General features: G+C 30.4%; 1 protein-coding gene across 1 annotated transcript; it reads right to left on the bottom strand.

Moving 5' to 3' along the window:
• On the bottom strand, positions 10,729 to 12,519 carry LOC105159150 (cyclin-D3-3). The gene is made up of 4 exons (XM_011076106.2): positions 11,825 to 12,519; positions 11,535 to 11,736; positions 11,302 to 11,432; positions 10,729 to 11,164 (listed from the first exon to the last, which is right to left on the bottom strand). The coding sequence occupies exons 1-4, from the start codon at positions 12,308 to 12,310 to the stop codon at positions 10,892 to 10,894; spliced, it is 1,092 nt and encodes a 363-aa protein (XP_011074408.1). The 5' UTR covers positions 12,311 to 12,519; the 3' UTR covers positions 10,729 to 10,891.

Raw genomic sequence — 25,312 nt, 5'->3', positions numbered from 1 at the left:
CGCTATAGCCCAACCACCCATCCTGTCCTCGCCGCCGCTTAGATTGCCTTAATTGATTTTCTTTGTTGTATATGTATGTACAAGGCAAGGATGGTGGGTGGGTGATTGTTGGGTGAATTTATAGGAGGGGGTTGGCACGCCACGGATTCAGAAGCTACATTTAATACGAATTCTTAATATAATTTTATTCTGCTCTTGGGTTACGGCTGGCGACTGCCTTCCCACAGTTGCGATGCGACTTATGAGGAAAGCAATTACTCGCCTTTTCAAAGTGTTTTTCACGAATAAAATCTAATTCCAAACGAATTTATTTAATATAAATATAATATATTTGTAATATAATTTAAAAAAATAATTAATTATATAATTAATATATTACACTTAGTAAATTATTAATTTGATTCAATCATAAACTTTTACTTTTCTATTGACTTAAGCACAATTTGTGAAATTAGAAAAATTCATAAAATCCTATAAAAGTTGTGTTGATATTTGAAAAATGATGTACATTGTCCCTCTGCCTAGGGGTTTTTTGTATTATTTTTTAAATACCAAAAGGTTTTATATTTCCTTTTTATGGGCATTTTTAATTTTATAGAGACATAAATTGCATTTTGTAACCTCTTTTCTATTTCACGATTCTTGTTTTTCTCTTTTAAGGAGAAAGGAAAAAATAAAAATGCATTTGCATTTCTGGGATTATTTTCACATCATCACGTGGTAAGAAAAGTAAGAAGTCGCATTCAAAATAATTTGATGAAGATACGAATTTGATAGTGGACAAAGGAATGGCCACTAACTACTTTCAAGTTTGTGTGTTGCCAACCTCATTTCCACCACCTTCGGAGGAATCTAGAGTTTGACTGACAGGGTTCTTTAGATTCTAAATCTTGTGTTCAAGACATCGTCGAATACAGCTCCTTAGTGCCCCCTTATGATAAATGTGCGTCAAATCAAAAACATTCGACATTCATGGTATCAGATGTAGCATGCAATTAGCCGCTTTGACAGAGCTAACGCCCCGAACTTTAGCATGCCCTCCACTATTTCATACTATTGATTTCAGAGTTTATTATCTTTACTTTTCCTTTTCTTCATAAAATTAGTTGTCAACTCATACTGTCAGGACGAGCATATAAAAAAAATATGATATAAGATGGAGAGAAAATAGATATAATCATAGTATGAATAAATTAATTAAAACGAAAGAAGTCCATGAAAAAAAGAAACGTGGAGTAAGGTGAAAAATAAATAATAAATTATAATTGTAGGTTTTTTAAAATATAAAAGTTTGTGGAAAAATAAATGGAGAAGTAATGTGGGAGAAAAATGTGGACTAATCATGGGTTAGTGAGGAAACAAATTGTAATTGTGAATTATTAAAGAATATCGACATTACTAGTTTGATCAAATTTTTTTAACGAAAGAAGTAAAATTAAAGGTAAATTTGGGTATTAAAAAATTGGCACCATATATATATATATATATATATACATATATTTATAATAGTATAGATATCACAAATTTCCTAAAATTTAATCCCACAATTGAAGAAATGTGTTATCCTACTAATTAACACACACTTCTGATTTCTTATGGCAATCAAATTAAATGAAAGAGTTCATTAAGATATTAAATATTAGTCAATGATTTTTTTTTCAAATAGTTTAACCTTTTTAGATGATTTATTTTAAAGTCGAGCTAAATAAAAAGTCTTGTATCCGAATACCACTATCATCCATTTATAAAATAAAGATTTTACATGCAGGATTTGCACATAAAGACAACATGTTATTTAATATGATATATATATTTAAAAAAGAAAAAAAGTTGTTAGTAGTGATGGTGTCCTACGTAATTAATTGGAGTAGAGTATTAGGATGGGATAAGGATGGTGATTGGTGGATTTTTTGTTAAGAGAATGATTAAGGTGCCACGCAAGGTTTTAATTATTCTTTTAGATGATGTCGGAATCGGTCCAAATTTTTAATATCATTAAGCTAAGGAAAGCGAAGCAACTTGCTTTATTGTTAAATTGGTGATGGGCAGTTGCGCATGGTACGTAGGCAGAGTTCTAATGCGAGTCTGCGTGCATTGAATCTTGAAATTTCGTGTAGAGATTTTCTTCCATTTGATGTAAACAGTTGGGGTTCTTATGTTATTATATGTGTTACTCCTTTTTTTCAAATTAATTAACAGTGACTTCTTGTTGTGTTCATGTTCAAATCGGGTGGTCCATATTTTAATATCAAGATCAACATCATTTGATGTGGTGTGAACAACTATGGTTCCATATTCTTATATTCAATCAACACATCATTAATTTTTTTTTTATTTTATGTAGAATAAGTGCAGAAAAACTTACATAACAAGACGCTACTCGTAAACACAAATGTTAATTTCATAATCAGATAATGAGAAAATTTTATATTTCTGTCGGATAAAAGATGAACCCATAACCTATTGAGAGAAGTTCAGATGAACATTTGTATTTGCTTTGTGTGTTTGATGGGTATAATACCAACTTTTTAAATATTAATTCAAAATACTTACAAATGATGGAAGATTTTTCTTTTTAAAAGTAAATTGTTTATAATTATATAGTAAATTTTAATCATATACATGTAAAATTAATAGTATAAAATATGTATCACTTCACTAAGTAAGTCCAAAATTTGGAAAGTGTGAACTTCAGTTTATCCTTTTGGAAATGGAGGAGGATGCAGAAAGCAGATATGAAGATGTCGGAATAGAGTTGGAGGAGGAGCAATGAAATGATGTAATCGTTGTAATGTTGAAATTCTTGTCCTAATTTGGTTTTAATGAATTAATTTAATTACATAATAAATATGATTATTTATTTTATAAATGATAATTTTTTAAAATTATATACTGATTACATAATAAATATATTGCATATATTATATAATTAATTTAAATTTAATTGAACTAAAAAATTTTCATGAGGTGGCTGTCAAATCAAGTTTGATAACGTGCGAGAAACTAGCATAGTGTTTGGTTTTGTTTTTAACTTGTTTTGGGGTGTTTTGTGAAGATAGAGAGAGAAAAATAAAGATAAATAAAAATAAGTTAGAGATAGTGTGTATGTTTGGATTTGTTTTTGGAGATAATATAAAATAAGTATGGTATGTTTGATGTTGGGTAGTGGGAAGACAAAAAATACTGTTCATTGTCAAATCATGTCTCTTTTATATATATTTATATATATAATTTATTTAGTTGTGAGTGATTAAAATAAATATTATTTTTTAATTAATTATATTTTTTGAACAAAAAGTAATTAAAACTGTTTTAAAATAATAAAAAAAATATATCCAAAACTTACAAAATCAAACAAGACAAACATATACTATATTTTGACCCATCTCAAAGACGGGCCAAAATTGAAACCTAACATACTGTAGGAATCTGGGTGGGATTCCTGGTGGGGTCCTGAGCTTGACAGAGACAGTATCCATCCATGTGCTTTTTAAGGTACCAATCACGTGCCCTTGCTTCTTCCCCTTCATCTCTGCTTTCTGAATCAGCCTCTTCAACTTGTTAAATTATATAAATTAACAAGATTTTGTGATTAAAAGCTTGCCGGGTTTTAAGCCTTATAACTTTTGGTATTTATTTCATTTTTACAGTAATAATTCGTATGTTTCATTTATATTGGATCTATATTTTATTTAAAAATTATTTATATTGTTTGTTAATTTTTAATGTTTTCGATACATATCTATCAAATAATGTAATATTACATTTATTGCTAAAAAGTTGCACGATTCCATTTGTTGTCCTTACACCAAATATTAGACAATAATGAATAAAAACAATTAGTATATATTTATATTTTTAAAACTAGAGGATACACTAGGAAAATAGATGCAAATTTTTATTATAGTTAATAATTATCATGATTAAAAGTTAAAAATTATAATAAATAATAATTAAATTTATAATTGTGCAATGATTATTAACTGTTGTTTTTGCAATTATAACTAAAACATTAATTATAACTAAAAGTTATAGTAAATATTTTGATCATAAGTATAACTATGACAAATATTCATTAATCATTGTCAAAACTTATTTTTTATGTCGATCTTATTTGGTTGATGATGAATAGTATTGATTAACATGATTTTTATACTATAGTGTTTTATATTGTAAGAAATAATTCATTTTTATAGTGATAGTCAATAATATAACCACCACATCATTGATACAATTAGCCGTAGTCGCATATCGTCCTTGTGTGCATATAATATAATAAAATTAGTATCATAGTATCATAACTGTCATTTGTGAGAGAAAACAAAAGTTTTCTTTTTATATTAGTACTAGTCGTCGTGGTACACCGTTCCTGGATGCATATAATAAATAATATTTTATGTTTTAAAATATATTATGAATAAGAAAAAATGTTTATAAACCAACACATCACATTTCTAACTTAGAGGTATTATTGAGATAATAATAAAATTGGTCTTGCGATGTCATAAGCGCTGTTTGTGAGAGGACAAAATACCTTTTTTTTTTATATATAGCATAGATATAGATAAATACAATATTACGATAGAGATTTCTCACAATAAAATGGGAATCATTAAATATTCGACAAAAGATGCATAATATTTGAAAATGATAAAGATGAAAAAGGAGGATAACAAAAACTAAAGTGTATTTAATGTTTATAAGGGAAAAAACTGAATGTTAATTAAAGTCTGGCATATTAAACTGCAAGAAATAATAATAATAACAACAACATATTAGGGAATTAAGGGCAGACAAAGCTGAACGTGCGATGCCAATGTATTTGGTCCCAATAATCTTCGTGATCTGTTGCTATACTCCTCGAATTTCTCCTCTAATTAAATTTATTTATATTATCTCATCAATTCATATGTGCAGGACATTTTGGTGTTGAATAAATATATGTTAGTGTCCAAAGGTTGAGCAGCCACTTGTGTCCAGCAATATACAATATTATCATTACCCTCATCCCAATATTAAATATAAAATATTTTTTATTATTATCATCTTTTTTTCTGTTTGGGGATGAGAATTTAGAAATTCGTGTTGTATTCTTGATTTTTGCATGTTGCACTTGTATATTCTATTCTAATTAACATATATATAAAAACAAAAATATTGATGTGGCAGGCTCTAGGTCGTAATTGGGGCATGGGGGGTCTCCGTCAGCCTGGGCTTTTTCACCTATTATTATCAATTATTGAGTGTGTAAAACCAAGTACTATAACTAGAAAGATAGAGAATGAGGAAGAGGAGTGGTAGCATGCGCAGGTATTTTGATTGTAGACGCAGCTATTTACCAGTAGGCTGGGAACTAGGACTATGCACCACCATTCAAATCTTAGTGGACTTCTCTAAAACATGTAAACGCCCCATTGGGCTGGACAAAATGAGAATCCAATCCACTAGTCTGGACTAAAACCATCCAAATTTAATTTTTTTGTCTCTTCACCAAAAAACCAACATGCCTTATTTACTTACTAAATATTAATTGCTATAAATACTATTACCACTATATGTTACTTAATTTTTTTTATCATGTAAACAATTTTTAATAATATACATTGACAAAATAAATTTAATCGCATAATTATTATGACATTTTTTGTTGTCATTAATCTGTCGTTAGCAATATGCCAATAATTGTTTTTTAAAGGACATCTCAATGGTTCCAGAACCAACATTTTATACGCAAAATTTATATAGTGTCTATGTGAGTTGATATTCACATATGTATGTTAACCGGCAAAACAAAACAAAAAAAAAAAAAAAAAAGAATTGTCAATATCAATTTTGTATTGCTAATTGTCCAAATGTTTTTTTTTTCTTTTGTGCATTTGCTCATAGTACCAACTGAAGCAAACTGGTTTGAGTTCCCATATATAGAACTATTTCTGCACAGTTTCAGTATTTATGTCTGAAACAAAGCACTGAAATTAAAATCCCATAACATTCAAAATTACAAAACGGGTACCCGACCCATGATCCAGGACCACACCCGATTGGACCACATGTACGGGCCAGCCCAAAACAAGAACTACATTGCTTTTCTCATGAAATTTGACCCACATTATTGTCACAAATTAAATCGTCTTCACAAGGTTATGTTTGGCATTACGTGAAGATGGAGAGACAAACAAAAAACCCATAGGATTCCCTAACATTTATCAATCGGTTAGGAAACACAACATATAGCAATTAAAAATTTCAAAAAAAAAAAAATTCTTTGTACACAACACACATAATAAAAAAATTGAGGAATTAATAAAAAAGAAAGGTGTCCTTGGATAATAATGGGAATCACGGCAGGAATGTGTATCCCCTGGCAAAAGAGATGGATGAAATTGCCTTATCTTTCCCAAAGTCTGGTTCCAATCAAATCATTTTCCGTCTGAGGAGATATGGGCCCTTTCTTAAATTCTTTTGCAGCCTCTGAGGTGTTTTTTTGGATTTCTGCATCTATAACACCTTCAGTTTTGGGTACTACCCTCTCTTTTGTCCACTTTGTTTTATTTCTCAATTCTCAATCACATTATGTCCTTCCCAAGGTTAAAAATCTAAATTCTATTTTTACCCTCTTTTCTTCAAAAAAAAAAAATAAATATCAAAAGACTGTCGATCCCGATCCCAAATAGAAATATGATCATTAGATTATAGGGATATTATTTTTTACTGTTGGTTTTCACTTTAACTCAATGATAGTGAATGAATTAAGAGTATCATTCGAGAATTTCGTTGATGTTTTTACCTTTGTATTAATGCCGAGATTCTTTTGGTATTGTAATGTCATATCAAAATCGTGCTATTACCAAATGCCAATAACGACTTGAGGTGAAGGCTGAATTCAGAACCAAAATTCCGTTCATCAATTCTATACGGACAACTTTGCAGTTGTTATGTAGACATTTAAACCAACTCTTAGTGGGTATTTGGTACAGAATTTGGACTTCATCATCCTCATTTTATATATAACAAGACCTACTCACCCCTTGTTTTATGTTTGGTTTGGACTGTACTTATAGAACAAAGTCATTTCTCCTATTCAAGTCACAAATCTACGTGCAAATGAATTTGTTTTTAAATCGATTCGATCTCTTAGTAACTCCTTTTATAAAAAATTCAAAGAAGACGTCCCACTTAAACTATTTCCTTGTTTTCACAACAGTCATGGAGTGTTTACGATAGTTTCTATAATGTGGTGAGAATAAAATACAGAAACTGTTGTAAGTCAAACTGTTACGAAAGTTTATTGTTTTTTAAAACAAAAGTGAAAAAGTTGGGAAATAATTTAATATTTATAATTTTATCAACAAATTGCAAAAGCTGGTAGAGAATTACTTATAACTTTTGATTTAAATCAACTTATCGAAAAACATAAATTCTGAACCAAACATATCTTTTTCAACATATTTTCTGATAATCGCTTAAAATAAGCTCAAACCCGCACCCCGACCCCCACCCCTAACACAGATAGAGACATAAATGTGTACATTAGGTGGGGATGAAAGGAAAGGATTGCAAAATTTGGTCCACAAACTCTGACTTCTCATAGGAACTATGGGAAGTGAAAAAGTTGGAAGTGGTGAGTGCAGGGCAAGTTGTGTGACTCAGAGGGAAGTGATGAAATCAAATATAGCTCATCTGCTTTCATTAACAAATTAGCAAATTTCAATGTACATGTACTCTCTGTAGCATGTGCATTGGCATCATCAATCCATCTTAATTTCTTCATCAATCTTGAGCAAAATAATCATTTCACAATTAATGCCTCCTTTCTCTAACTTATTTTTAAATTGCTTTTGCTTTTTGATCCATTTCATGATTACAAATAATTACCGGCTACCAATATTTATTTACTATCAAAATTAAGGTTTTTTTCTTTTTTTAGTTTTTTCTATCGAGTATAACAAAACTTTAACATTAAAAATAAATACATAAATCATACCAAAGTTAAATTTGTAAGGAGTGTTTACGTGCCGTCAGAATTAATTATAATGAAAGTTATAAATTTAACTATAGTGAAAATTTAGAGTTTTAAATACAAAAATGAAAAGCTGAAGCTAGAACGTTTTCGTAAAATATATTTTTTACTAAAAATAAAAATTGATAGAGAGTTGTTTATATAAGTGTTGAGATTGGGATAGAAAAAGAGGAAAAGGGAAAAGTGAGAAGCATGAGCAATGAGTAGGTCCAAAGCGAAGAATGAGCAAATAGAGTTAAACATAAAGAGGCAATAATATTTATAAAAGGAGAAAAATATTAACTGGAACCAACTCTCCATCTCATCTCAGACTCAGACATTGTCTTTCCCTCTTTAAATTATGTGTTTGAAAAAAATACACACTAAAGTCTATTCTTCTAACTACCAAAAGCAGTGTATAAAAGGGCCAACAAAGACATATTGCCCTAAATCAAAAGATATTGTCCCCCAATTTCAACATTTCTCTTTGCTTTTTCCCCTCTTTGAATCTAATCTTTTCTTTCTTATTTAATTCCCCTCTTAATCAACCTTTATTTATGCCTTTAATCCTAAAAATACTAATTCTTCCCTTTTCCCCACTAATTTTCTACTTGGATCCTTCTTTTCTTTGTGACCTCATTTTGCTCATCTTTTTAGCTTTTTCTTATCCATCTTAATAAAAAATTATTGTACTTGTCGCGATGATAATAAGTTTGAACATTCTTATTCTAACGGGTTATGGTACTAATTACTGCCTTTTATTCGTATCATACATTCTAGCACAACGAAATAATTATGTAAAAAGCTAAAGTTGCCCTTTGTCTCCTCATTATATTGAAATTTAAACTGCTACGAGAACTCTAAAATTTGAACATACGAAAAGAATCCAGCATTTATTTGAGGATGTTTCTTCTACTAGGGGCTTTATTAATAATTTGTGAAATAGCATAATGTAAACAAGATGTTTAAATGATTGAGATGAATACACCCCACATAAGCAATATGTGCATGCGAGCTTATTATAAGTCTCCATAAGCTAAGCTTGTCAGCATAAAGCTCCACACAAGAGAGCAAAACAATGTAAGAAGACAAAAAAGGTGTCCCATTTTGCTTTAACAAAAACCTATTGACATGCCCAATTTCCAACTCATAAAAGCCTCAATCATACAGTCAACATGGGCAGAAATGAACTGACTTTATTACACACACATATACATATATATATTGATATACACATACAAAAATACTTTTATTTTATGTGCAAATCTTGCTCCGATATTCACGGTACTTCAATACCAATGCTTCATTATTAAAACTGATTCAATTGTCTGAGCAGTTTGTAAGCTAATGAAAGAGTTGTGTTAAGTTCTTTTTTTTTTAATAGTATGCTATTATTACATGATCCAATATATTCTAATTTTAAAGATTGATTTAATAATTCAAATCAACGAATACGTTCAAACGAAATAACGAATTAAAAAATTACAATAAAAATAGACATACACTTACATTCGTAGACTCAAACTTTTAGTAAGACCTTAACCGTGCCAATCAAATAAGACCCTATTGACAAGTTTGTTCCATTATTCATAATTTAATTTTAACCAGAGAGAGAGGAATAAATAAAGGCAGGTCAGGATTCCTCTATAGTTTAAGGTGGTTATTAAAATAAGCAAATGCAGCATCTGTTTCTGAATGTCTTTTGTGCAAAGTAAAGTTCGATGTAGACAGAAATTTTGTTTACTATTTTTCATGAGACCTAAGAAATCAAATAGTGTATTAAATTGGAGTAATTATGTATAATATATATGTAAGATGTTGTTCGTCTGAATATTATTTAAATTCGAGGGTTATGTAAATTATCTAATTATGCATGATGATAATATAAGTAGTGAATAGTCCAAGAGTCAACTCATTAAAAAACATATAATTTTAATTATAAAAAAAAAACATAGAATTTATTTGGGTAGCATGTTATCTAAACCATAACATGAGTTAATGTACCATTCATATTAACAAATTAATTTAAATTTCCTTTCTTTTCAAATACATGTGTTTCACCGTTACTAGTTTAAATAAAGTAGATATTACTTGGTGCAAGATTCGAATATAAATATATACCATATTACTAGATATTAATATTCATTTTATATTATTTATATATAGCCATAATTTATTTAAATAATATAAATTCTACTAAATACTAATATAATTGTGTGGAGTGATGTTGAAATAGCTCACAAAATCTGATAACACAAGTCTCACAGTCACAGCGACGTATCGGCTCTTCCTACGAGGTCAAACTTCACTAACAATACCACAAACCCAAATCCAAAATCAAAACCTATCATCATCTACAGACTGGGTGGCCGACAAATTCTCCCTCCCTTCACATGCAAACAAATTCGACATTTTTCTCATCTTATTTTCCTACACCAACACCCGTCCCTTTCCCTGTCTCAAATCCTAATGTAATACCAACTAACAATTTTCCTAGCTACCCCTCATAAATGCATACTACACTAAAACAGACACAGTCACAAGAACCAAAAGGAAATACCTACTTAAATTACCACCACTCTTCATTTCTATGTCCAAATTCTTGGCTTCAATGCCAACCATCTTTGCTTCTTCTGTATAGTCCAGCCAGGGTTTTCATACCCCACCATTCTTTCAAGACAGAAATATTCACATACATAGGATGGTTTGATCATTGCCATGGATGATGATGGTCCATATATGATACTCTTACTATGAAATGATGAAATGCAAAGATGGTAGGCATTTCAAATTAGAATATTCATACAAATGTTATTCCAACATATATATAAAATAAAATTGACCTATAAAATACAAAAGGAAACAAAAGGGCTCTAGGAGATTGGAATATTATCAGAAAATTGCATTCTTTGGACTCTGAGTCGTCTGAGGCTTCATTTTCTTGGACAAAGGCTCTGCTGGTGAGGAGGAAACTGATGAAGCAACTGAGCTGCTCACTGCCCATGAATCACAGGATGAGGAGCTATCAGAGCTGAAACACACATCCATCACTCCTTTGGGGCTCCCGGGGACTACTACTGACCCCATCTTCCTTTTGTTACTTGAGTGGAAGTCAACACTTGTGGCCACTTCTTGTATTAGCCTACAGCAATCCTCCACTTTGTCCTGTTTCCGTTCAGGGATCAATTCAGGTAAATCAAGATTGCAGACAAGGGTTCTTGGAATCATGTTAAGACAACATGGGAAAAGTGGCATATATGTATGGGGGAAGAAAAGAACAACAAATTATGTAATATGTATACCTTGTTGACTCCAAGAATGCCCACTAGCTGATCTTGATATTGCACTCCAATGCAGGGCTCTAGGCTGCTAATAACATACAGCATTGTAGCAGTGGCCAATGCAGAAGGCAGATAGGACATGAATCTGTAATCTGCAAGTGATATTATAACTATAAGACAAACAAAACCAACAAAGGGAAAACCTTTTGAGAGAGAGATTTTACTCTAAACAAAATCAGAATGTACTCACTCACCAGAAACAAGAGACAGAAGTAGGCACTCGCATCTCCTAAGAAACTCCCTGCAGAGATGGCTCTTCAATCCTAGCCTCCTTGCAATGTAATCAAGAAAAGAAAGCGCGGTGACTGGATTCATCCTCCATTGAAGTGTGGATAGAATCAAAATTTCCATTCTTTGTATGGTTTTGGACTCAAAAACATACTTTGACGACTCCACCTGTTAAGAAACAACCCCATCTCAGTTAAATCTAACCACATTGCAGAAAATTTGTTGTCTACGTATAAAGATTAGATTTTTCACATACTTGCAGGTCTAAAAGAAGAGGCACTTGTGTCTCCTCAACTTTAGCAGCCAAAGAAAGACAAGCAACAGCAGCTAGTTGAGTCATCCATGGCTTCTCTCTGTGGGACTGGAAGCTGTGGAGAAACCTATCCAAATAGTTAACTGCAAGAACCGCAGTGAGAGCAGAAAAAGAGTAGTGTCCAGTGACCTTAAGCATCCACTCCACTGCCTCACTCCTTGCCATAGCCAAAGATGGGCTCTCCTGAAGCCCATCGTACAGTTCATTTTCCTGCTCTTTGTTCAGCAAAGAGCTCAGCTCTTCATCTTCCCACAACAAGTCCTGTCCCAAGAATTCCAGAGAAGGTTTATGGTCTGAAGAGCTATCCCCTTCTCCTTCTATCAAACAGTTTAGAGTTTCATGTACGATTTCCCCGTTATCCCAATGCTCTTCCTCACAGTACAAAGCATCAAAGAAGAACTGAGGTTTGTGTTGATGATGAGAAGCCATCTTCTCCCGAGAAGAAGAGTTCCAAGAATGCGCTCATTCTAGTCAAATAAAGATAAAAGAGAGAGAGAGGGTCAGAGATGTGCTTTGAGCCATATCAATAGGAGAAGTGGGAGTAGGAGGAATGGTTGAATAATGTTCTTTTATGAGTGATTTTTGCTTTGTGTTTGTGGGCTTTTGATGCTGTGAGTGAGTGTGCGTATGTATATAGGTGGAATAAATGTGTGTGTGTGTGTGTGTGTGTGTGAGAGAGAGAGAGAGAGAGAGAGTGGGGGGATTTGGGCTTCTTAGGCCCTGATAATGAATGGGTCATGCAACACAATAACTCAGCACGTGAGTGTTTGTACGTGCGAATTTGTATGCAGAGGGCCCATCTGAAAGAGGGGCCCCACGAGCAGAGATTTCATGTAGTTAGCTGAAGTAGGGTGGATCAGCACAGTCGTGGACCCTCCAATGAAATGGCACCTTCTAGCATCATAACATGCAATTTACCGTGTCACCCGGGGAGACCCAGGAGACCTCATTAAAATTTCTAACTCAATTCTTTGATTGAATTTGAAGTTTATTATATAATATATTTATTATATAATTAATTTATAATTCAAAATAAAATAATTAGTTATATAATAAATTTATTTTATATTTAATTTAGTTCGATCAAACTTAATTTTAACATGAATTATTCAAAAACTTACAAACACCGAGTACTATAGTGAAATCCTTTTTTCTTTTTTGTTTATTGATTGATTTCAATATGTTTTGTCCGTAAATGGGAGTAAATTCATGATAGTTATTTCTTCTTCTTTTATTAATTTAGTAATTAGTAATTTAAGTTTAATATTTTAAGTACAAATTATTATATCTTTTATAATATAAAAAAATAAATAATTATTTTATTAAAGTAAACTGATACTTATATTTATAGAATAAAAATCATTACCTCATAACTAGATATTACTTACACCAAATATTTCGAGAAAACTAATAAAAGAAATCCATGTCAATATAAAAAATATTTTTTACATCGGGCTTAATCCAGTTACTTTTTTTTTTTTTAAAATTTGTTTGGGCTAATTGTAATATATATAAAATTAATTTTTGTCCTTAAACTTTAATTTATTTTACACTTTTGATCCTTCCGTTAACTTTTTTTTGAAACTTAACAAAAATTTTATTTAAAATGAAAAAACTTGGTATATTTTATCCCATTTTGTTGTGTTTTTCAAATTGTAATCAAATGCACCCAATTTTGCTATTTTTCTTCAAACGTCAAAAGAGAATAAACCAAAAAGAATAAATCTAAGCAATAATTTTTCTAAATAATCATAACAAAAAAAGATTATCAATAATAAAAAAAATTGTTAATAAATTTTATAAAATCTATTCACCCATTCCTATAGAATTTGGGTAGAAAATGATAACCTCAGCAAAAAAATAACATAAATTTAAACAACCCTGGATAATGTTTTTATATACTTGTAACGGGTTAAATATATTATATATAAAATCAAAAGTATGTAACTGATATAAAATATTATTCTTGAACTATAATCAATGTATATAAAATGAGTGTTTACAATTGAAAATTTAATCAACCTTTGATTTTTTTTCTTCCTATGTATGGAATAAATATTAATATTATTATTGTCTGTATTTTTTAAAATATGTTGTTCAAATACTTTAAGTAAATAGATGAGTCACAAAAAATAAAAATGAAAAAAATGACATAAACTCCAACAAAAATAAAAAGGAAAAAAGATAAAGATAAAGAAGGAGAGAGAGAGGATAATATAGAGTAGAGCGGCGTCATAAAGAGCTCCATAAATCAAAGCACGCACCTATTGCCTCTTTTCCTCTTCCAAAATTCTAAAAATGTCACGCCTTCACTTTTTTCACATAAATTAATTCACTCAAATAAATATATAATTAATAAAGAAATGGGTATTCCCTAAATTAAGAAATAATGAATGAGCACGCTTTTCTCATCACCTGCCAAAAAGGAAAGAAGAATACAGTAATTACTTTTTACTATTTTCAACGCCTCTTTTGCGACTTACTTCTTTCTTTACCAAAAGCGTGTATGAGTAAAGCAGTTGCAGGCCTTACCCCTATTTTCCTCTCCTCATCCTCATCCCCTTACACACACTATCACTAAATTCACCATTTCATCCCTTTTTCACTCTCATACATTCTATATACGTCCATAATTTTTAAAATAAATTTATTTATTGTATAGTTAAAAAATTATCTAAAATATGAAAAAAAAATAGGTAAATTACATCTATTTTTCTTAAATTTTGTATAATTATAAATATCCTTCATTTTTTGAAAAATTACAAATACTCCTCAAATGAAGAATAGTTATGTAGTCCTTAAATGTGATGTAAAAATTACTATTTTACTCTTGTTGATTTTTTAAAATAATATTAAAATAAAATAAAATTTAAGGGTGGGTTAAGTAATTAATCAATTAAAAATTTTGGTTTAGAAAAATATTTTATAAAATTATAATTCATAATTCAAAATAGCACTTTAGGTAATTAACAGAAATATTGGATGAAAACATAATGGAATGGACTCGTTTTACACGCACGTTAAAATTAGAATGTATTTATAATTTTCAAACAATGAGAATATATTTATAATTAATTAATTTAAATATTTTAAAAGAAATAACAGATCAAAATCAATTTAAACACCAAAAAAAACTCCTCTCCAATAATATATAGTATAAATAGATAGAAATTCTAAAATGATTGCAACCGTATTTATGTTTTTACAGCGTCGACAGCGACAAGTATTACCTAATTTCCGTCCATTTTATATACTATTTCATTAATGATAACATGGCAATATCTTAAATATTGCATTTTTGGGAAAGAAGTTAAAGATGGCAACTATATAACCAGTTCAAATTTTTTAATTGTTGATGCTACAATAAAAAATTAGAAATATTATATGAAAATGGTACGCAATGGGCCACCACAATCGCTAATAGCTACATCAATTCTGATATAATAGTTATACAAGAACAATATTAATTTTTCTCTCTTCCTCATCGTCTCGCCCCTCCACTCCTCTCCTTCATCTTCTTCAGATCTGTGATGGGTCCTGAAGAATAAAACGCCAGGCTAATCGGGTTCGTCCCCGATGAAAATCATCCGACACTCAAGTTAGTTGGTGGTCGAGATAGAAATATGTAATTTGAAGTCAAAGTAATAAACGTCAGTTACCTCGATTGAGTCAGATTTGGAGTACTTATAGGATCCAATTTGACACTGTAAATCAGTCCACGTGTTCTAATCTGAACCTTCCCTAGCTTCAATCGGGTGGTGCTTATCCATCTTCAGATTCCGGGTCAACCCGACCCGCGACCTCATGCGCGGATCTTAACGAAATGTCTATTTTGCCCTTAATGAATGGCTTTTTCGTCTTTCAATAAGTAAACCCCAATGATATATATACTGGTTAGAGAATCTCATATTCCCTAAATGTATTTGGGGTCATTCATTGTAATTTTGATAGATGATTTAAATTGTGTCATTTAATCGTGTTTTCTTGAACTCGAACTGTTTTATTGTCTGTATTCATATGAGCCAATTATGTGATTTAATTATATAAAAAAAAATATTAGCTAACAATTAATTATATAATTTACCATATCAAATAAATATAAATTAATAGTGTGTTAAATTGCATTTGGGTGAAATTTGAGTTATTTAGATCCTCGAGCATTAACACGGTCTATATTATGTGTATATGATGTAACTTGCATGACCTCATTTTAAATGCGTTTTTTTGCGCAAAGTATTTTTTATTTTAGTTTAAAACTCAAATTTTGAACTGAAAAAGATATTTCATTGGAAAGAAAAATTTAAAGTTTATATATTACTCAACTCTCTAATGTCAGACTGTATATTTTGTAAATATACAAATAATATGAAGTGTATATCAATAATGCGTATACGTGTAATGCAAATATAATTTGATGCAACAAAAATTGGGACTGGGTGGAAAAAAAAGTAAATAAAAAAAATAAATAGAGCGATGGGGTTGGGGGAGTAATGTATAATAATAATAATTATCAAGGATAATTACTCTTCTTTTCTATGAGGTTTGATATAATTATATGAAAATTTTTTGGAGTTGGAAAAATTACGGTTAGTATTCCTGGAATTTCTTCCGTCAAACAAAAGGTTCATCAGTTAATCAAAATTCACTGAATTTTTTTATATTATATATATAAAAAACTGAATGAAAATTGATATTTATACTCAATTGACTTATTGTAGGTCAAACAAATCTTTTGTGACTAAACTATACCCTTATAACGGTGAAAATATACATGTGAGGATGTATATATAATGATAATTTAATTATAAACAGATCTATTTGACCTGCGATCAGGGGTAAATATAATTTTTTATCAGAGTTGTTTTGTTAATATCATCAAAATTAGTAAATCTTAAATAATGGATAAACTTATTTATTAGACGAATGTAAACCACATGGATACTAGATGTAATTTATGAGACTATAGGGGTTTACTTACAATTATATAAAATTTGTAATAATAATAATAATTGATGGTTTGTCGAAACAGAACCAAAAATGAAGCAGTAGGTAGCTAGGATGAGGAGTTGCTTTCTTTCTTTTTCTTTGGGTTGCTTTTTTATCTTCTCACCTTCCGCCCTCCTGTCTTTAGAGGCTCAATCTCCAAGACAGCCCCTCAACAACCTCAACCTCGACCTACATATATTTTAGACACAGATAGAGCGACAACAACAGGACTACTACTACTACTGTTGATTTTTTGTTGTTTTGTAGAGAGAGAGAGATTAATAATGGTGTGTTGAAGTTCATGAATGTGAGCATGTTGCCTGCATTGCTGCTGATTTCATGGATTACAGCCCTAATCCCATTATTTGTAGGCTGCATAAGTTGTTATTTTCTCAGAATTTATCAACACGTACGACTTCAATTATTTTCATTTTTCATACAAGAATTCGTCTTGTATATAAGTATGATTACAATTTGTTGATTAATTATGTGTTTCGATAAACGATGATTCATGGTATTATGATTAAGGTTCAAATATAATTTTTGAAGCATCAACAATTATCAGATCAATTACATCAAAATCACGTATAAAAAAAAGATATGTAATGTCCACTCGATATATGAACTAACAAACACTATAAGATATATGACTAATTATTATGATTAAAAGTAAAACATCATGGTAAATAATAATTAACTACGAGTCTATGACTGTTCAACAATTATTAGTCGTTATTGCATCATGTGAAACTAAAAAATTTATTATAGCTCGAACTGTGCACAACAAGTGTTTTGACTATATATAATTTTATAAGAACCATGACAAGTACTTTGACATTAAGACATGTCAAATTTTCTTTAACTGCAATTAATTTAAGTTTTTATATTATTAATTGATTTAATTATAACTAGTAATATTAATCTATCATGATTTTTCATTAGCAAAATATGAAACAATCAATTTTTTATAATGAGATGAATGAACATATCAGGGATTGAGGCTGGTCTAACTTAAATAAATAAAATTATAAGTAATAACATTTACCCTTGACTTATAATGAAAAATATTGATGTCAGCAAAAAATATCCTTAAAAACTCAAAAAAACCAATTTTGACTTGATCAGAGATTTATCTTATTTTTTATAGAACATAAAGTCCCAGGGATGTTTTCGTAATTAACAAACTTTAGTGGGGCACATTAATCATATGTATCCAAGACTCTCCTTAATTAATTATAATTAATATGTTAATTAATTCCCAAAAGTGTTTAAAGTATAATAGAAAATAATTAAATTAATTCTTAAAAAAAAAGAAAAGAAAAGGAAATGTCCTATTGAAAATTTTTACAAATGGTGTTGGTGTACAATGTGGTATGGTCAAAGTTAGATGCGCTCATCAACCTCAGAAAGTAGCACACTGCCACTGCATTGCGTTGCATGCTTCCCATACTTTCCTCTTCTTTTATGTGTATATGTAAATCAATGTTGCGGGAGCGGGACCAGCTACACCCTTTATTGGAACTCAACAATCCTCTTCCGCCCCATTCATCATCTTTCCCCTGCATGGCTATCCCTACACCGTACGATCTTAGCTCATCACCACCCCTACTCTATCAAACACAAATCTCATATTTCTACGGTGTAATGTATCTAATCCACTGTTCTATTGAGGGGTCCACTTAATAGCAGAACTTTTTTCAAATTAAAAAAAAAAAAAAGAACACAAGGAATTATTTTGCTACTTCAACATTAATTCTGTCTCTTTTTATGTTGTTTTTTAATAACCAATATTGTGTGCTAACAACCTCATTAATTACTATATGTTCATTACGTATGTGAAATGAGCAATTAATTGTAGGCCAAAACATTATTATATATAAGGGAAGGGTAAATTACAGTAAAACCTCTATAAATTAATACTCTATAAATTAATAAACTCTCTAAAATAATAAAATCCTCCGGTCCCGACTTGGGCCTTTGTAAAAAATCATCAAATTCGATAAGATAATAAAATATAATTTTTCCAGAAAATTCCTTTATAAATATTAGGTCCCATTAAAACTCTAAATTAATAATTCATAAATATTACAATTATAAATATTATGATAATTTACTAAAATATGAAATCTGTAATGCTTTACGCATTTGATCATTCATGGATGATTTTGCGATGCCTTTTAGATGAGAAGACATGGTTGGGTGTTATGAACTATTTTATTATCATATTGAGATTTATGTAGTATATGTTTCATTCATCATGCATGAATATATTTAATTGGTTATAATAGTTATTTAAGTGCAATGAATTAATATAAACATGTATATTTAAGTAATTCCAATGAATTGATACATGTGTCTATGAATATAATAGTTCATTGTTGCATGAATATAATCAATGAAACATATATGAATTTATTTATTTTCAATACATATGTACTAAATTTGCTGAATTTAAAAAGTCTCTCTTTTAATTAATAAAATATTAATTTATCGATAATTTAATATCTCTCTAAATTAATAAAATTCATGGTCCCAAGGTTATTAATTTATAGAGGTTTTACTGTATAAGGTATTTTTTTAATTTATAATAATTATAAGTATTTTTTATTATTTAAAATATGATAAATAGTTCTACTGGAATTAATAGCCGTCTAGCAATACTCCACTCATAACAATCCATTGTAGGAGAAAATTTGTTAAGCAGTCGTTAATTTCAGGGGTATTTATAATTTTTCAAGCAACGAAAGTGTATTTATAATTATGAAAAATCTCAAGGAGCCCGTAGTAATTTTTCTATATATAATTTGTATCATTAATATTTGAATAAGATATGATACGAAATAAACGGGCATAAATCACGGTATCAAATCTATTTAAATTGTATATGTCACCAAATTTAGATTTTTTTATTTCAAATCATGTTGCATCTTCTATTCCAATCAACATATACACGGTATATGTATAAAATATTTTTTTAAATAAAATAAATGATGTAATCTTAGTACGTGTGCACACATGTGTTAAATGTACTGAAGATGCAATGGAATTTAAAATAAAATATTATATCCAATAAATCACATCATCTACAATTAACTAGGAGCATGATTCTCGACATCAACTTTAATGAAGAGCGACTATAAAAAGAATTAAATCATTAAGGGGATGGTTACGCGGTGAAATTACTAAACTACCCTATGAGAAGCTGCTAGATTTAGCTCAAAGGGGCAATGAAAGCAATTTTCCTTAATTACCAAATAGTATAAATATGCCCTCCTTTGTGGCGTGAGGAATTGGGAGAAAGCCGACGTGTCTGTATATACACACTAGTCCGAATTATTTATTTTCTGTTATATCTAATTTATATATATCTCGTGCATATTTTGAATTTTAAAAATAAAATTCAAATTCATTTTAAAAGTTTGTGATAATTACACTTCCCTTCCCATGAGATATGGTGTAATTATACATAAATTCTCTGTGATTTTGAAAATTATATTTAGTAACTCTAAAGTTTGCTTCCATGTAACAAATAAGATCATCCATTAGTTAAAATTCATTGAATTTGTCGATATTAATAAAAAGAAGTTGAATGAAAATTGATAATTACTCTCGATTGACTTATCACTGACTTATTGCAAATCAAATAATTTTTTCTAACTAAGTTACCCTTACAACGGTAAAAATATACCTAATCGCATGCATTAAATGTGAAGATCTATAAAGGTAATCTGATCATAAAAGTTTTGATTTGACCTCCAATAAATCACTAGTATATCAATTGGGGTTAAATATAAATTGATAAATAAAGGAACTGATTTGTTAGGTGAAACAAATTTTAGTAATAGTAGATACAATTTTTCAGACTATGTATAATTTACATATAACAAGACCAAAGTTGAGAAGAGGAAAGTGTGATTATCCCTAAAAATATTTGATTTTGGAGGGGGGGTGGATTCAATAAACCTAAAAATCCAGCTGTGAGCGGTGGATCCGAGTCATTGCGGGTTGGACCACATGTATTTGTTCGCATAATTATGGCAGGGTTTAAAGATACTGCTCATTATTATCACTAATTAAATGTTAATCTTTACGAACAATATATAGCAGTTGCAATTGACCAAATGAACTCATTCCAATCATTAATGTTATTAGCTATGGAGTTGACCTCCCTTTTATTACCCATCACTTGCACCTTCAACCCTCCTATTTCTACAGTTGCTGATGTTGTTGTGAATTGTGATGCATATGGTACTACTTAAATACCAAAACTCAAGAATCACAAAATTACCGCTGCTGCTCCACTCATACATTATCTTATCATAATAATAACAACATAAATATGTGAAAATTTTAATAAAAAATAAGACATATATAATGTAATGAGGTGGTGTATCCGTACACACAGAATTAACAGAGGCAGTACACTAATAAATAGAGACCATAAAGAGAGAAGTTGATTTATTCCATATATTTTTGGGAAAATAAATGGTGCAGTGTGCAGTGTGCAGCAGCGCATTCGTAACTATCGGTCTCCCATTAAACAATTCATCAACAAACGCATACAGGCACAGCTCCAGCTCCCTCAATCCTACGTATATAGAATCAATTATGCAATTCCTTTCTTGAGAAAAGGTCAGCAGTAAACCCCAAAATTTCACCATTTTCCCTCATCTCACCTGCTTTTAATATATATATTTTGGTGCAGGAGTTTCACGAAAACGAGCAAAATTTCTCAATCTCTCACTTGTTTTGGCTATGAATCCAACCAAACATTAACCTCAAAACCGGCTCTTGTTCATGACTAGACACAACAACAAGCGCTTGTACGTACCATGATTTCCAAAGTTACAGCCACCCGGGTTTTGGCTGATGTTGATGTGCCAGGCCAGCTCCCAAGACTCCACCCTGGAATTCTTTTTTTTTATTTTTTGAATTTGGTGTGAAAATATGCAAATTGCAGTGTTTATGGTACTATATGATACATATATATATGTTAAAATATTAATATTAAATGATTCTCATTTTTAATATGTTAAGTTTTTATATAAATTTTTGTTTATAAGAAAAAATGCATCAGTCATGAAATATTTTACTATCAATACTCTATAATTAATTTATTTTTTCTTGAATTATACATCAATATTATGCAATAATTATATTATATTTGTTGTATAATTAACTTAAATCTAATTAATTTTAATTTGAGCTAAAAATTAATTCCCAACATCTTTGAGGGGGAGGGAGGGACGGTAGGTGTGGTGGATCAGAGTTGGAAATCTTTGGCTACTGTGTTGTCCAAGTGTGATGTGACCCATGCTTCAGGACAATTTGCTTAAACAAAGTCATAGGGGTAAATTGGCTGTCGTACCATAAATTATTGTCACAATCGGCTCTAGTCCCATCCCTCATCCCCCCCTTTTACAAAACAACCTTAAATACATACGCCATCATTTTCACCACCATTTCCCATTCATATATACATTTATCATCACTTACTTTTTTCGCAATTTTACAAATTGGTTCCTGTAACAAAAAATGGTTTTAAGAATAAAAGTTTCAAGATTACTCAGCAATTGGTTTGTGTTAACCCATTGATGTTACTCTTGTGCCAAGAAAATGTTGATTCCTTACAATTACCTGTGGTGGGCAGGGAAACAATAGAATGTTCGGTAAGGATCATGCCGGCAAGAAAAATTGAATTACCCCAACTTACGTTTTGATCTGTGTATTAATTAATTTTTATTTAATAACGTTCTGATTTTTTATGATAGTACATCGATTTAAAAACCATGCCTGCATGCAAGATCGATACATAATTCTTCTTGATGGGTTTATGGGATATTGTGTGTACTAATTCTTTATTTTTTGTACCAAATTACAAATAAAAATTGTAAATTGTGAAAAGGGGATAGAGGTGTTTTGCAAGTTCTTTAACTGATAAACGTAATTTTCATGACACATATAATGTGACCAGAAACATTGCATCATTAAAAGAATCGCGTGGTAATAATGAGACCAAAGTAGCACTCAAACTACCACTACTTAAGAGTAGCCACAGCAACCAATTCCAATGATTCACTCACCAAGAAAACAGGTACGTCTACGTACTCCAACCAATTTCCTGTCTCACAAAATAAATAAACACGGACTTATAATCTACCACATTCAAAAAACTCGGCGCCCCCTGCACGAACCTCAATTCCATTACACACCACAATTCCTCTACTAATATTGCTCATGCTTCAATTGCAATTTACTCTTTAAAGAAGAAAAATACGATCGAACAGAACAAATGTTTGTGTAGTTTTACCCAAATCAGATCATATCAGACGTTCGTATTGTTTTACCTCCAGATTAGATCATATCAAAGTGTATATGATTCGATATGAATTCACTAATTTCAATTAGTATTATTTGTTAAAAAGTTACTAATTTTGACACGTAAATTTATATATGATTTTAAATTCAAACGGCCTAGAACTTTAGAAAGTTATAATTGGGCCACCCCAATAATTCTAAGGAATTGGTTTTTCAGGCACACGAAACAGTTTTTAATCGAGCAGTCATAAAGGAAATTTTAATATCTGTTCAAGAGCTTTCAAAGTTACAAGACAGCTTATAGTACAATACGAAATGCCAGTTGGCCCAGTGGACAGATTACAAACTACATTGATCATCATCATGCATGATGTTATTACTGTGTATTTTTATAATTATGATGTCGGAAAACCAGAATCTACTGATGACAATAGATAACCTAAATCATTGTAACATTCTTAATGTACTCTCCACCCATGATTTGCATTACAGCTCTGGTAAGGTAAATCAACAGCACATTAACGTGTTTGCTAACTTCAACCAGGTTGTGAATGAGAAGATTTCATGTAAAGATACCAAACCAATTAATCTCTTAGATCAAAAGGGAAGTTTTAATTGGGTCGGGTTAGAGAATATCCAAATTAATTATATTGTATATAAATAAATTATACTCAACGTATAATTCATTCTATGTAATCACACCTAGTCTGAACACAAGAATTTGTATCAGACAATGTGGAAACCAACAATGATCTGAACAGAAAAGTCTTAGTCAAGGGCATTAGTAAGCCTAAATTGTCAACTTGCTAGTTGTTCACCATACATTTGAGTGTGCAAAATGAAAATATCCATAATACTACCAACGGACATCATTAAAATTACTTTTGTTAATTCGAAATCGAAGATTTAGATATGAGTGTATCAATGCAAAAAATAATCAGATTTTAATTTTCAACACATGATCAATGGCTTACAAAAATGATCTTCAATGCAGTTTTTCTACTGAAATTAAAGTCCACGAATAATAATGAGTAGTATTCAACATCCTCTGAAATATGTATATAAAGACTCTACTCAGATTAAGGAAATTAAAAACACTAATAAAGGATAAAATAGCAGGTAATCAAGTCTCAAATAAGTCCTTTAATCATATAAAGCAGGGTAAAATAGAGAAAAAGTATAGAAGAACATAAAAACCCCTTTGTAAAGGTCAAAATACCAAAATAGGACAAGATCAGCTTATTTCGACATTAGGGCGGATCCAATCCAATTTGATCCGACCCGCTATCCTATACTAAGGACAGTTAATCGCTGAGTAGATAATGGCCAAGATCTCACAACGTGAATTTATTATACGAGTACGAACGCTTTGGACCCTATGTAATTGGGTGAATAGTCATAAGGGCAAGTATATTGTTTTAGAAGGCTTCTTTTATGAAGTTTTAGCTTTTCGAATTCTTTCATCCTAACATTAGACTGATATAGGTATTGGAAAATTATCGTTAAGGACCTCGTAGGGAGTCTAAGGTGTGATCTTTTATCAAGTATCGTGTCACCTGTTCGAGATCAGAATCGCCTAAAAGACCTGGAGTCGGATTAACATAAATCAGCTGCAAAATTGAATGAAACCCACGTCCAATCTCATCTTACCTTCAATGAATGAACATACTTTGTTATTGGGCTCAAGTATTTTTGGATGTGAGAGGCCCACTATTTTCGAACTCCAAACAGCTATTGGCTCCACGATGTTTGGATGTGAAAGGTCCACTATTTGTAGAAAATTGGAAACCCAATAGGATGGTTTTGGGCTGAGAAGCATTTATTTTTGAATCATGAGAAGCCCAAATTAAATCGACGTTCGCCCTATTAGATAAATGTTTAGAAAATTATTTCTGCCCTATTATTAAAAGTAATTGTTTACAGTTAATGACACATCACTAATAAAATAATAATTTCAGAAAAGAAAAAAGAAAACTAGCTGGAGGAATCCGTGAGTCAAACTCAGTCACTTATTCTTTTCAAATTTTCTGTAGTTTATAAAGAGGAAAAGGACAAAGTCAAATGACAGAATAATATAAGATTAGGTATTAAGGTTGAACAAACTTTACTATGATTTTGTCCATAAAT

The sequence above is a fragment of the Sesamum indicum genome, linkage group LG3, assembly GCF_000512975.1.
Source record: "Sesamum indicum cultivar Zhongzhi No. 13 linkage group LG3, S_indicum_v1.0, whole genome shotgun sequence".
Lineage (NCBI taxonomy): Eukaryota > Viridiplantae > Streptophyta > Magnoliopsida > Lamiales > Pedaliaceae > Sesamum > Sesamum indicum.
This window is presented reverse-complemented; position numbering and strand designations above follow the sequence as displayed.

Excerpts from the sequence above, each read along its gene's own strand:
- LOC105159150 (XM_011076106.2), bottom strand. The coding sequence starts at position 12,310 with ATGGCTTCTCATCATCAACACAAACCTCAGTTCTTCTTTGATGCTTTG. Across the intron at positions 11,433-11,534 it reads ACTTCTGTCTCTTGTTTCTG|ATTACAGATTCATGTCCTAT; the intron begins GTGAGTGAGTAC and ends TATCACTTGCAG. Across the intron at positions 11,165-11,301 it reads GCATTCTTGGAGTCAACAAG|GACAAAGTGGAGGATTGCTG; the intron begins GTATACATATTA and ends GAACGGAAACAG.